This window comes from Oncorhynchus clarkii, chromosome 29 (assembly GCF_045791955.1).
Source record: "Oncorhynchus clarkii lewisi isolate Uvic-CL-2024 chromosome 29, UVic_Ocla_1.0, whole genome shotgun sequence".
NCBI lineage: Eukaryota > Metazoa > Chordata > Actinopteri > Salmoniformes > Salmonidae > Oncorhynchus > Oncorhynchus clarkii.
The window spans coordinates 26,255,543-26,269,770 of record NC_092175.1 but is presented as its reverse complement, the minus strand read 5'-3'; the positions used below and the strand labels follow the sequence as shown (position 1 = coordinate 26,269,770).

At 46.4% G+C, this 14,228-nt stretch overlaps 2 protein-coding genes across 2 annotated transcripts; one reads left to right on the top strand and one right to left on the bottom strand.

Annotated features, from left to right (window-relative positions):
• Positions 1-1,250: 1,250 nt before the first annotated feature.
• On the top strand, positions 1,251-5,158 carry LOC139387809 (ciliary microtubule inner protein 2B-like). The gene is made up of 6 exons (XM_071134045.1): positions 1,251-1,599; positions 2,198-2,421; positions 2,516-2,661; positions 3,199-3,331; positions 3,462-3,674; positions 3,827-5,158. Exons 1-6 carry the CDS (start codon positions 1,526-1,528, stop codon positions 3,922-3,924), a joined length of 888 nt encoding a protein of 295 aa, XP_070990146.1. The 5' UTR covers positions 1,251-1,525; the 3' UTR covers positions 3,925-5,158.
• LOC139387807 (AP-4 complex accessory subunit RUSC2-like) lies at positions 5,129-14,209 on the bottom strand. The gene is made up of 10 exons (XM_071134042.1): positions 14,085-14,209; positions 10,741-12,087; positions 10,299-10,614; positions 9,165-10,172; positions 7,060-7,136; positions 6,728-6,887; positions 6,494-6,599; positions 6,324-6,370; positions 5,490-6,210; positions 5,129-5,400 (listed from the first exon to the last, which is right to left on the bottom strand). The coding sequence occupies exons 2-10, from the start codon at positions 12,025-12,027 to the stop codon at positions 5,301-5,303; spliced, it is 3,822 nt and encodes a 1,273-aa protein (XP_070990143.1). The 5' UTR covers positions 12,028-12,087; positions 14,085-14,209; the 3' UTR covers positions 5,129-5,300.
• Between the last annotated feature and the right edge of the window lie 19 nt (positions 14,210-14,228).

Below are 14,228 nucleotides of genomic sequence, written 5' to 3'. Positions count from 1 at the left end.
AAAGAAAAGTATCTGGCTTAGAGAAGCCCACACAGTCTGAAGTGAGTTTGTGAGATAGAATTTAAAACATCCCTGAAGTTTCGCCTATATCCTCATGACATGCCTCGTCATCTATCATCCATCCTGTCACAGCGGTGATGCTGCATGCAGTCTGAGTTTGGGAACTATGACTCCCTCTCACCTGAGACCACAACTCCTCCCACCAAACACCATCGAACTCAGGTATGACAGAAACAAGTCATGACAAAGCCAAAGTGACAGCAACACCATGTGTCAGTTAGCTGCTGATGAAACATCCATGTTTTTCCTGAAAAATAAGATGATACTTGTTATGACATTTACAATAATACCTTACACAAGAGGTTTGGCATGTACTGTTGGTGAGTGGGTAGGTGTGACATACTGTACACTGTAAAAAATAAAAAATCTAAAAACTTTTCAGTGTTACCTGAACTTTGCTCCAACATGAGAAAACGTAGACAAATTCAAAATTCAACTTAAAATAATGTTTTTGTCTCAAATGTTCATTCAACTAGAAATTATTATTTGGGCAACTTACCTAAGAAAATGCTGTGGAACTAGTTAAACACACAGTGCTTTTAACATTGAGTTTGTACATAGATTACAACTCCAGAGGCTGTGACCTATCTGAGCTTAAGCATGGTTTAAGCATAGCCTCTTTACTTATTTTAAATTAGGATTTTCACTATTTGTTTTGTGTCAGTGTACAGGCAGAATCAGTACCCGTAAACCATGATGTGAAATGGAATTTTCACTTTGGAATATGATGTTAAAAAAGAGGAGTACAAATGAGAAGTTTGACCTTTTAGCTATTACTATTTTATTATACACAAGGAAATATCCCAGCCAATGCTGCAATACTGCTGTAATTCACCAGGTGTCGCTATAGACCAGTATACTTTCATGCCACAAACTTGATAACCTTTCAGATATCTAATTTTATTTCAAAATGAATAACTAATTCATAATTTCATGTATTTATCTATTTTCCCATAGGCAAATTTAAGATCTGATAATTAAGTGGGTGAAACATGTGAGAAAAAACAAAACAAGGAGGGTTTGTGTAAGAAACAACAACACCTGGCTATAGTATCGAATAAGAGAAAAATAATAAAATAAGCCTATTGAATATGTGAAATAACATTTAGAAAGGATAGACTGGGTTGTTTATTCAAATGACACGTGACACCTGTTTGACCATAAGGTGCATGGGAATGTGTGAGGACGGTGCGTATTTGCCACTGCGGAATGAAGCAACAAGCTGTAGCCTACAGTACAGTACACAACAACAACAAGCTTTAAAATGTTGAGGGCAAAAGGCGAGCAGATAACCTTCACAATGGCAACAATGAAATGACGGAATAATGGATCCTTGACCTGGTCTGGACGTTGTCGACATATCTCTGCGCGCAGTCCACATCCTGACAACCATCCGCAAACACTACAAAGTGCGTTACTGTCAGCCCCCCGGCCCCAGATCTCGAGTCCGGTTCTGAGGTACAGAATGGTCAACATGGAGGAATTCCCCCCAAAATTCAGTAAGGTGCTGGTGACACCTGATCCGCACTACATACCGGGGTAGGTAATTCACACTGCTGCTTTGCTTTTGTATTTTAGCAAATCAATTAAATACTCTAATTAGATGTGTGCAATATTAAGCTTTATTTCTATTACATACATGGTGTGCTATGTATAGGGAAATTACTGCATTCTAGCCTTTTCAATTATGCATTAATGAGTAGGCTATTCGTGCGTAATTCCATAGATTTTATGCTTGCGCATACATTTTTACTTGATTATTTCGCCCTTTCTCTCATTACACATAACATACATTCGGCCTACTATAGGCCTAAGGAATTAACATACACATTTTCACAAACCTACACGAAATTTCCTTGAGGAAGAAAGAGCAAGTCAGTGCTCTAGGCCATCACCCATGGCAACGGTACCCAGGAAGGTTCAACTCAGAGGCTGAACTTGCTGACATGAAGGAACACAACACAGCTCAAACTAACTACCTGAGATCCATAGTCACCTTTCATTTCAATAAAGCCTGACTTTGATATGGACATGGTAATAGGTTTCAATTATTTATACTACTGTCAACATGACAGAGAATAAATCCAGAAAGCCTTGTTTAAAATCTAGTCAGAATCCTCACCACCTCTGTCCACAGGTATGCAGGGTACTGCCCCCAGCTGAAGTACCACCTGGGGAAGACCTACGGCCAGCTGACCGCCAAGTTGCTGTCCTCTCCAGAGGTGTCACGCTCGCGTCGCCTGGTCCTCCACACGGGCCGCTTCCCCTCCACAGAGACAGACACGGGCCCACGGGATGAGATCTGGAGGAGCCACCATGGAGAACGCAGGAATCTGGAGAGGATGATACCGGGCTACACTGGTAAACACACTGTTGCTCAGCTTTCATATATTAAGCAGAACTCCTCTTCTGTAAAGTATGTTTTGCATTGTGTTGAATCTGGTGTCTTTTACAGGCTTTGTTCCCAAAAGCCAGAACTACTTCTCCCGTACGTATGCAGAGACGTGTCGCGAGGCCCTGTTTGAGTTTGACCGGGACCAGCAGAGGGTTCGCCTGGCATCAGCAATACCGCTTGTCAGCAACACCATCTCAGAGTTTAAAGTAACAAGCTCTAATCTTTCGCTCACTTATGCATGCATGCATGCATGCTCGCCCCACCCACACACACAGGGTCATCCCTGTTTAATAATCCATGCTGAGATCCTGTGTCAGTGTCATGTATAACTTGTCTAAACGAGGCCAGGTGCACAACCTGGAGAGCACTCCAATCATAGACCACCCACAGATTCAGATCAGTCATGGGCTAGATTCAATCAGATTGACAATCATATAACGTTGTTTTGGTGGTGTCGGAGGTGGAACTGCGTTAGAGCTGTCAAATCCACAAGGGGCTCATTGCATTACTGTATCGCAGACACTGCCATTGGATGCAACGAAACCACACCAACTATAATCCAACATATCCCATGCACCCGCATTAGAAGTTGATTGAATGATAAAAAAATTCACAATACCATGGGAGAAAATCTCCTTTTATAATCAAAGGTCTATAGTCTGGGATAGGGCCTTGGGTAGGAGCCAGAAGCTCGAATAACTTCTCTGTCTCAACCATAGTGTCTGTCATTCTATCCCCTCCAGCCTCGGAGACTGAGCACCCCTCTGACGGCCATCTCTAAAGAGCCAGCCCCCTACAAGACCATGGACCCCTGGAAGCCCAAAGGCTCTCCGTACTTCATGGCAGACAGCAGTCCACACAAGTACTTCATCTCAGGTAGGTACAGTATGCCAGAGGTACCATTTGAAATACCTCATGTGATAGTGTTTGCTTTAGTGTGCAGCACAATCAACTGTATAGGAGTCCCTTTGTATTGACTAGATCTTCCATTTGGGCATGTATTCAGGTTTCACAGGGTACGTGCCCAAATCTCGCTTCTTGATTGGGACGGGCTACCCCATCACCACCAACAAGGCTCTGGTTCAGTTTGGGAAGGAGATGAGGAGGGACCCTACCTCCCTGCAACTCCCTGGGGAGGAATCAGGAGCCCTGCCCCCCATTACCACTGTCTACCCCTCCCACCGGGGACTTCTGCCCTCCTACACCGGCCATGTTCCAGGTGGGCCTTAACTTCTTCAAAACACTAGAGTACCAAGCCTCACACGCATCTCTGAAATCTCCATATCTACCATATTGATTATTATAATTGATCATATTATATTATCACATCAAGATCAAGTTTTAATCAAGTCACCTTCAATCTGCCCACAGGATACAAGTTCAGGTACGGCCAGACCTTTGAGAAGCTTACCCACAATGCCCTGGGCCTGAGCGGCACTCAGAGGAAGATTGAGGCCAGAGCCCAGTAATGGAGGAACAATTCACCAGACAATCACAAGGACCAGGGTTGAGAACTGAGTGAAGGAATCCTCGGACTTTGAAATAACAGCGTCTGTGAAACAGCAAAACTTTGGTCTGTGGACTATGTACATCCCAGGGTGATAAATAATAATGGCCCAATTTTTTTTGTATGAGCAGAACAACAAGTGAATGTGAAGTACAAGTCACAAGATAACTTATTATGTATCTTTATTTGCAAAGGTTGATTGTCACAGGGAACTTCCACTCAGAGGGTGCATTCTTCTAAGGTTGTAGGGTTAAGTACAGTTAGGTTGGGGAGGAGAAATGAGAGGGGTTTGATAAACTCATTTTCACATTATTGCAGAGGTTACAATAACCAAGTCATTCCTGTCACGCAATTTCAAACTTTATTTTACTCCTTAGCTTAGTACTACTGGCCTATCAAAACAGTGTACACCTGAAACACACCATGATAGCTTAATATTGTGAAAACAACACACTCGATTTGGAGACTAACGGTTCCACAATTCTAGAATTTGATTACCTAAATATTTACAAAACTCTACTTCTCTCTCATAAAAAAACAATATATTAGGATATTGATGTAGGTAGAAGAACCACACAAAGTAGTAGGATTAAATTAGCACCTAATGACTCCTTGAACGTACATATATAATTTTTTATACACATGCACAGAAATCTTACCTTGCTAGTCTGGATTACCTCACAAACATATATTGACTTTGTCTAGTTGAATATGAAGGCAACCTCATTTTGGAAGATAAGCCACTGTACAAGGCTGCTGAGTGGCATAATATTTGGCACTAGTTAACATGGCTAGTAAAGATTGCCTTTCTGCATTTTTTTTTGTTGACATTCCATTCGCACATAGAATAGACAGGGCATAGGGGTTGGAAGGTAGAGGACAGATGGATACTATTAGGAGAATAGGATGCTACTGTATGGTATGCATGCAGCTCCATTAAATACTAATTGGTTTCTTATGGAGAGTCTGGAATGGTCCACAAGGCTTTCAGATCCTAAGGCAAGACTGTAGCATAGGTGGAGCCTCTCATTGACCACAGTTTGATTGACAGGTGCACAGGGAGAATCTATTGCATGAATCCCAATTCATGACAGATGAACAGAAGCACTTGTAAATATAACTAAACATCGTAGAGTTGTTATTGCCTTAAAATGACATTTGGGTAAATGTATCACCCATGCTCAGACAGCAACAAATGGTCTACTGTGCTTTTCTGACCAGTGTGCGTGTGTTCTAGCTGAGGCGTCTGTGTGTAACACTTTGCACTATAAGACTGACTCAGGATCATGCAGTTGACATTTTTGGTAGTGTATCTTTTCTTCTCCTGGGGCACTAGGTCTATGTTTGGTGTTTCCGGTCAGGCTGTTTCCCTGACCATACTGTATGGGCCAATAGGCCCAGCTGAGAACTGTCCAACTGAAGCCACTGTGAAGGTCTCCTGTAAGACAAGAGAAATACAGTTATTAAGGAGCAACTGTAATAACAACATAGGAACAGGTTAGCCATAGTTCAGTCATAAATGTTGACCTTTTCTGGGTCTGTGTCCCATTGGGGTTTTGGGGTGCCCTCTGTGTCCTGGCAGGGTGGTCCCTTCCTGATCCAAAGAGCTTGGCCCAGCGTAGCCCCCCCTGGGAAGGGTTATCATCCTGGGGGTCTGCCGCCATCCTGGGGGTCTCTGGACCCCTTCCCTCCCTCCTGCCCTCCTGTGAAGTCACCTCTTCTCTCCTCCCCTCCATCCTCTGCTGAGGCTCAGGGTGGATGACATGCTTGTAAATCTGTCCACATTCCCCCCTCTCTGCGTGGGAAGGTTGTCTCTGCCAACACCCTGGAATAGCGGCTGACCACAGGCTCCTACTAGACTCACCTACAGGCCTCACCCTCTTCTCCTGACCCATGGCCTTTGAAACCTGCGAGGACCCCTGAAGATGCTGTACCAGCTGGTGTGGTTCACCTGTTGGCCTACTGTTTTCCCTGGGTCCATCCATAGAGCTATACGCCCCCTGTCTGTCTTCTCTGTCTCCTTTCAACAGGGGACAACTGGTCATGAGAAAAGTGGAGCATGGTGGAGATTGTTCCTCAGAGCAGAGCTGTCTGTTGTGTAGCAGGCGGGGCTCCAGCAGCAGGTTGAGATCAAAGGGTAACATGGAGAGAGGCTGCAGCAGGAGGAGGAGCTCCTGGAACAGAGGCTGACACTGCCCCTGCGACATGGCGAGGAAACCCCATGGATGGTAGTGATCTTTCACCACCTCTGGGGAGAGGAGAGTTTGAAAGCGTATGAGAGAGGTAAGTTTCAAGAACATCATTTTTTCTAATAACAATTTGGAGAAAATGAAAAAATAACCTGTCCTTTAATCTAAACACCTTTTTGGTTGTAGAGGTGATTCAGCCAGAATTCCAAGGTCCTCAGGCTAAAAGAGAGAATATAAGTTCTTCATTTTACAATCATAACATTTCAAAAATCAATACCCAACATTAGTACACAATGTGATATTCTACTAAAATAGACCGTCGGAGACTTGACAGGGACTCACTTGAGCAGGCCCATGATGAAGGCCCGTAGTTTCATACAGTGGCTGGTCAGCAGGGAGCACTGCCTCACCTTGGACAGCAAGCTGTGGAGCACCCGGGTGGTAGGGCCTGAGACAGGAATAGAGACCATCAAACTACAACCCCCATGTGCAACTATAGCCATACCATCATCAGCATCAAACCTACCATAACCCCCCACATAATCATTATCATCATCACCACCATGCAATTCTGACCTGTGTGAGTGGAGGCCTCCACCACGTTCCAGGCATGGTTGCGTCGCTGACCGATGATCAGGTCCAGTTTGTGGTCCCTGAGACCATCCTGCAGAATGTTCTGGATGGTGGGACACAGATGCTCCAGAACAAGACCACCAATGGTGGTACCTAGCCACATCTGGAGAGAGTGGTACATTATCATATCATGATCAATATTTACACCGTAATTCTAAAATAATAACATATCTTTGTGGGGGTTGATTCATCCTATCAGGACTACTGTCAGCTTTTGTGATTTGTCCGGTTATTCTAGTTCCTTTCAGATTGCTTTTAGCTCAGATGCACTGCACCTTTTCCCCAGGATCTCGACTGGTCCCAAAATGAGCCATGATCAAATCCACTGCCAAGCTCACAGATTTCAGCAGACCTGGAGAAACATGAAAAGGGAAGAAGCCCATCAAGAGTCTCATTTCCTATTCTGCACCATGCAGGCGGTTATCAACATACCTGAGGGGACTGACATAAAAGACTATCACATTTTGATTCATTAACCAGAAACATCACACTGAATAAAAAGGTGTGTGGCTATATGGAGAACCACCAGGAACTATATCAATGTGTTCAGGTTTTATTTGTCACACGCACAAGTACAGTTTAATGCTTAACTTACAAGACCTACCCAACAGTAGGGCTTGCAATTCAATATATTAAGAAAGTACAACTAATTTAAAAAAAACTGAAATACAAGAGGAAGTGTTTCCCAACCCTGGTCCTCCAGTACCCCAACCCTGGTCCTCCATTACCCTAACCCTGGTCCTCCAGTACCCCAACCCTGGTCCTCCAGTACCCCAACCCTGGTCCTCCAGTACCCCAACCCTGGTCCTCCAGTACCCCAACCCTGGTCCTCCAGTACCCCAACCCTGGTCCTCCAGTACCCCAACCCTGGTCCTCCAGTACCCCAACCCTGGTCCTCCAGTACCCCAACCCTGGTCCTCCAGTACCCCAACCCTGGTCCTCCATTACCCCAACCCTGGTCCTCCAGTACCCCAACCCTGGTCCTCCAGTACCCCAACCCTGGTCCTCCAGTACCCCAACCCTGGTCCTCCAGTACCCCAACCCTGGTCCTCCAGTACCCCAACCCTGGTCCTCCATTACCCCAACCCTGGTCCTCCAGTACCCCAACCCTGGTCCTCCAGTACCCCAACCCTGGTCCTCCAGTACCCCAACCCTGGTCCTCCATTACCCCAACCCTGGTCCTCCAGTACCCCAATCCTGGTCCTCCAGTACCCCAACCCTGGTCCTCCAGTACCCCCAACAGCACACATTTTCATTGTAGCCCTGATCAAACACACCTCATTCAACTCATTGAGGGCTTGATGATTAGTTGACAAGTTGAATCAGGTGTGCTTGTCCAGGGTTACAAAACAATGTGTAATGTTGGGGGTACTGGAGGACCGGAGTTGGGAAACACTGGTATACATGGTACAATTACAATGTGCAGGGATACTGGACATGATTCATGATTGTGAGGCAGTAAGGGTGGGTCTGGAGAGGACACCAGCAGGTCTGGATGATGGGTGTGACTACATGATTCATGATTGTGAGGCAGTAAGGGTGGGTCTGGAGAGGACACCAGCAGGTCTGGATGATGGGTGTGACTACAGGATTCATCCACCATGGTGAAAAAGGAGGAAGGGAGAGTAAGAGATAGAATGCTCAATTGCTATTCTCACCCATTCTCTCCTTTCCTCTCCCTTCCTCTCTCATTTTCTCTCCCTTCCTCCATCTTGTCTGGCTCTCTCTAAAATGTCAGGGTACAAATCTTCATGCATATTAAATCTGCCTACAGTGCTCTCCCCTGCCAAGCGGACAGTGCATCACTGTGCAAGCTTTGCTTTCACAAGACAATGTGCATACAAGCATGTGATTAACATTTACATTGTTTGGTTATAAAAATGTGTGTTTATTGTGGCACAAAAAATTAAACATAATTCTGTGAATCATATATCCAGGGTATCAACAACACTGCACCCACTGTAACACACTCACTGGAGCTTGCACACTCTCACACACTAGATGTCTCAGCCAATCCTGTGCAGGGAAAGATAAAAATAGGTCATGTTTGAAAGAAACCCCCTTCAGGGTATTGAAGGCACTGCTACAGCAAGCTCTGCAGAGTAACAGACAATGTAGGATTCCAGTTTCCCATAATGACTGTTCAGAAGAGTCTAACTACTCTTCATCTTCAGATTACTGACACTGGTCTGCCTACCACACACATCCTCTTCATACGTTGACATCACATCCCTCAATCCACATGAGATACTCTCAGCTCAAAACACCCTCAACCCCATACATGCTCACCTACATATACTACCTCACCAATCTACAGTATATATGAGATCTTCCATGCTCTATCCCCTATACACAGATCAGGCCCCTTCCTCCCCCTCACCTCTCCTCTGCAGATGGCTGATGGACAGAGACTCGTAGGAGGCTTCAGGTGACAGGCAGAACTCCACAGGTGGCCAACTGTCACTCAGGCTGAAGGAGTCGCAGTGCTGTTGTTGATGCTGCTTCACACTGGGCCCTGCTAACACCAGGGGCTGCAGGAGGGTGCTCAGAGAGGACATATGGGCCACTGAGGAGAGAGCAGCTGTCAGGCTATAGTGAGAAGCTGCAGACCCAGCCTTAGGTATTGAGGTTAGTGGGGTTCTCTTCTGGGGCGGTAAGGGTGTGTCTGGAGAGAAGGACACCAGCAGGTCTGGATGAGGGGTGTGACTGGCAGAGGGGGACATGGTTGCTACATGGGAGTCAATGGGGCAGTCAGGGCTGTGGGTCAGGAGGACTGGTCTGGGGCTCTGCTGCTCTGGAAACCGGCAAATGAGATCTTGGCAGATCTGAGCCATACCTTGGCTACGTTTGGTTGAATCTTTACATTGAGACTGGTTTGGGCTACTGTGGGCCTGACCTGGGCTGGGATAGCTTTGGTCTAGGTCTGCAAAGAGCTGGTCCTGGCATGAATGAACCTGGGTTAGTTCGGTATTAGATTGTATTGTGCTTATGTGAGCTTGTTTTGGACTGGTAAAAGTACAGCCATGGCTACTGTAGGGCCTGTAAGGACTGGAGTGTGTCCAGTTGCGTTTGGACTGGAAGTGTTCTGGACTGGGGGTGCAGGTGGAGCAGGTATCAGAGCTAGAGGGGCCCTCCAGGAGGATGGCTCCATAGCTGCCCAGCGGTGAAGGACGCTGGTGGGTCAGGAGTCTGTTGCCTTTGCACTTGAACCCTGGCTGGGAGCTGGGCTTGGTGTTCTTGTGGCTGATGTACTGGTCCAGCAGGGAGCCCAGGGGCTGGCTCTGAGGTTTACCTGCTGGGGGAAGCAGGTCAAAGGGCAGGATGGGCAGGGAGCTGGGCCTCTGAGCCTTACTGTACCGCACCACAGGAGTTGCCCATGAACACGCCCCTAAGAGTAGGAGGGGAAAGAGGGAAGACAGGGGATTGAACGTTTACATAATAGGAAAACACAAGGGTTAGCTTCAGCTTAATCACAATTACTCATGTAAAAATACAGACGGGCTTGTTTTCATACCCTCCTCCTCCGCCTCATGGTCTGGTGACACAGAAGAGTGGTTGGATACAGTGCTACTGCCTTGGTTGGGACTCAGGAGTAGGGTGGAGTGGCTGCTATTCTGGCCCAGGGAAACTGCCTCCTGGATGGGACACAGGTCCTGAGAGGTGTGGGAGTGGCTGGAGCTCTGACAGCTGTCTGTATGTCTCTTACAGTGTGCAATCTCAGCGAAGGAGGTGACATGTTGGGAGTCCCAGCTCATACAGCGAGGACGGTGCAATGGGGCAGCTCTCCCCCCTTCTTTGTCTGATCCTTCTTCCTCCTGGCCATGGAGAAACTGAGAAAACTTTGTTTAGGAAAGTCAACCGTTATGAAAGTAATTCTGCTCATCATACATCTTACAAATTAGTTAAAACACAAAGGACATTTTTAAACATACTGTACGTTATTGTGGTAAGCCTACCTGTTTGTTCCCCCGGCCCTGATCTCCCCGGGCCTTATTGAAGAGGACGTAGTGGCCCTCTGAAGTGACACTGGTGGTGCTGGACAAGGCCGGGCTAGGCGAGGCTGACTGGGATGAGAGGTCACAAGTCACCAGCTTGTAGTACTTCTGGGTGGTCCCTGTGGGCAGCAGCCTGGCCTGGCTCTGGAAACAGGAAGTGAGGTCAGAGACCTCCAGAGAGGACAGGAGGCTCTGGGCATCGGGAAGGTAGATGTTACAGTTGGAGTCCAGCGCCTGCGGTGACCAGCAGGGGGCAGAAGTCCCCCTGTCATGAGGAGAGGAGGTTGTTCGGCTCCCCTGACTGGGTCCAGCAGCCTGAGGCCCCTGGGACTCCTGGGAGAATGGGTGCAGGTTTAGGAAGACAGAGCCCTCTACTGGCTGGGAGGACTGCACTGCAGGGCAGCTGAGGTCATTTGGGGTGGCAGGGTTGTTACTCTTGTTGTAGATGGCGCTGAAGTTGACGAGAACCCCATCAGAGCTGTTGCAGGAGGAGTCTGTGACATACTCTAAATGACCCTCAGAGAAAGACTCAGGGAAACATTTTGGTTGGCCATTGCTGAAGCAGTAGCCCTCATTACCACATGAGAACATATTATCTTCAATATCCACTACTCTATTCCGCTCCCCACAGTCCAACAACACAGTACTACCCTTGTTGTCATTGTTCTGCTGACTGGCTGATTGGCTAGAAGGTTTGGAGAACCGCCTCCCAGCATTACTCAGGGCCCAGTTAGAGTTCCCATGCAGCTGCAGCACAAAAAAAGGGTCCTCGTGGTATCTGTGCAGGTTATCTCCATCACTATCCTCATCATCTTCTTCCACCCCTTCATTCGGGAGGAAGGAGTTGTGTGACCGTAAAGAACCTTTAACTATAGGGTGTTCTTTATGTCTTTGGGAGATGGTCATCTGTGACGCGTCCTCTGGTGAGGATCCAGAGTCACACCTCCCACTGCTATCGCTGCCCCCCTCCCCATCCCCCTCCTCCTCGCTCCGGTCCTCCTTGAGGCTCCAGTAGCTGGAGGAGATGTGCCTGAGGCTGCTGTGGAAGGGCTCTCTGTGGAGGTTGTCCTGCTCGGGGAGGGAGGCGGCACGGGTCAGACCTACGGAGCTGGAGCACAGCCGACCAGGCTGCTTGGTAGAGCCACTGCACAGAGCTGCCTGCACAGGAAGCTGCCAGGGGGGAAGCTGCACCAGGGGGAAGTGACACTCAATCAGGGTATCCCTTGATAGGCTAGCCGTCCTGTTCATTCTCTCAGCTCATGAGGTGATGTTATTACTGCAAGAGTCTCCATTCTCTGAAGAAAACACCTGAAACAGGAGGTGAGCATTAAATGGGCTATGATACTATGAAGCCTCGTGATAATTCTGGAGCCTATAGTCAGTCAAACTACAACTACATCCTCTGCCTCTGGGCTAGAGCTCCATGATTCACTCAGTCAGCTGTGGAGGAGAAAGCACACAGCAGACTATCACATACTGTTCACACATGAGCCCAACTCTCATCCCCTAAACCCTCAGCTAGCGCTTCCTCCCTGAAAAAGACAGAAGGCTGAGGCTCAGAACTATGACAACAGTGTCATGGATTACAGTGAGCAGGCTCACAGAGTCATTTTAAGAGATTTGAAGAGGGTGGGCTCTACTCTACTCCTGGCTCTTTTGGAGAATTTAAAACCCCTGTCATTTTCTGAATTATGTTAAATCATCCAAATAGTCTCATCTTGAGCTTTGAAGCTTATTTTCGTATTGAGGTCAAGTCACTATAAAAACTTTAAAGCGATTTTAAATGCAAAATGTTTGTTTGCTACATTTTGTTGGGGTACAGAGTGTTGTTTATGAGAGGTGTTATCCTACGCAGCCTACCGTTCACACCCCATCTGGGTGTAATCTGTAAATCCCAGCAACATCTGGTACCAGGGACCAGGGAAAGGCTGAAAAAAACATCCTCTTTATCCTCAAAAGGTTTTCGAACAAAAACATGTCAACAAATATCTCCACCATCAAAATCTATCCATTACCGAACTAATATCCATTACAGACACATTCATAAAAACCTCATATTTTAACTAGGCCTAAGTGTCTCTGTGTTTCAGTTCATCTGTTTACTATGGAAATACACATCACTTGTCAACAAGCTGTTCCTGATTTGGCATAGAAGAATAGTTGGAAGTTCCTCTCTAATCCCATACAGTAGGCATCGTATCCATGGGAACTGGCATTCATGCACTGACATTTCCTTGGAGCCTCTCATCTTTAAATAAGATCATTAAGTTTAATACCAGGAGAGAATTTCATGTGGAAAGTGGGCCATGCAGGCTGACAGGGTGTTGTTGCAGATGACTAACCACGGCACTGCATATTTGATATGCCCCCCCGCGTCCCAGTCAGCACCCTGCCTGCCTGGATGGCTACTTATCTGTGGTAGAGTGGAACACAGATCAAGACAACAAAATTGATGTTGTTTGTTTCTGTACTGTTTGTTTTCCTGTACTGAACAGTTAAAGGGTTGTACAAAAGACATCCTTATGCTGCTCAGATTAGTTTATCCTATATTCTGTGGAAATGATTGTTGTAAGCACGGGTAATACAGAATTGGCAAGGTCATTTTAAACAAACTACATTCAGTCATTTCAGCAGAAGATTTATCCCAACACAGTACATCAGACAGAGCTTGGTCTCCTTGGTCACCGCCTCCTCTGCTTAAAGGTTAAGGGTTAACAAACAGTGGAAGGAAAACTGTGGATGTGTGTGTCCAGTGCACTAGACTGAATAGTGAGTTAGTTACAATGTCTCAGAATGCCTTTGAGGTTGTCATTCTAGGTCGCACAGCACACCTGAAAGACATCACATGAGTTACAATGTGACATAGGGTCTGCATGAAAGATGGGGAGGGCGTGTGAAATGGGGCGAGTGTAAACAGCGCATCATGAGAGTATGCTACCAAAACACACACATGACCAACATTTGACAGTAGCACTACGATGTCCTGAAGACGTTTACATTAAACAAAATTCTAAACATACACACAATTCATCTGAGCATCATGGAATAGGCTATGCAGGCATCTCTTAACCTACATTTCTTTCTAACAGGGTCAAAACTTGCACTGTAATCCTCTCCCAATTTTACAATTGAAAGTTACAATAGATGCATAATATTCATATTATATAATTGAGAAGAGTAGGCCTAACGAAATATTTTTCCTTCAAAATCTTCAACATAATGCAGTTGAATGATTAATAAGACATGCGCCACTCGAATACTGATGTATTCAATTACGTAAAACAAACAACATTAAACATACATACGGTCGGTGTTGAGGGTAGTTTGAAGGCTTCGGTCGGTTATTATATTGTAAATTGTGACTGCCAATAGTCCCAACTGCTGCAGGTCGGTTCCTTCTTTCCAACTGTCCGTGCGTCGCGCTTCCAGTGCCGGTGAAACAGAGGCCA

What these genes read in the sequence shown, in the direction of transcription:
- LOC139387809 (XM_071134045.1), top strand. Translation starts at nt 1,526, where the DNA reads ATGGTCAACATGGAGGAATTCCCCCCAAAATTCAGTAAGGTGCTGGTG. An exon ending in GATCCGCACTACATACCGGG is followed by an intron (nt 1,600 to 2,197) that starts GTAGGTAATTCA and finishes CTCTGTCCACAG; the next exon opens with GTATGCAGGGTACTGCCCCC. An exon ending in ACACCATCTCAGAGTTTAAA is followed by an intron (nt 2,662 to 3,198) that starts GTAACAAGCTCT and finishes TATCCCCTCCAG; the next exon opens with CCTCGGAGACTGAGCACCCC.
- LOC139387807 (XM_071134042.1), bottom strand. Translation starts at nt 12,027, where the DNA reads ATGAACAGGACGGCTAGCCTATCAAGGGATACCCTGATTGAGTGTCAC. An exon ending in CCATGAGGCGGAGGAGGAGG is followed by an intron (nt 10,173 to 10,298) that starts GTATGAAAACAA and finishes TCCTACTCTTAG; the next exon opens with GGGCGTGTTCATGGGCAACT. An exon ending in CAGCCATCTGCAGAGGAGAG is followed by an intron (nt 7,137 to 9,164) that starts GTGAGGGGGAGG and finishes ATGTTTCTCCAG; the next exon opens with GTCTGCTGAAATCTGTGAGC.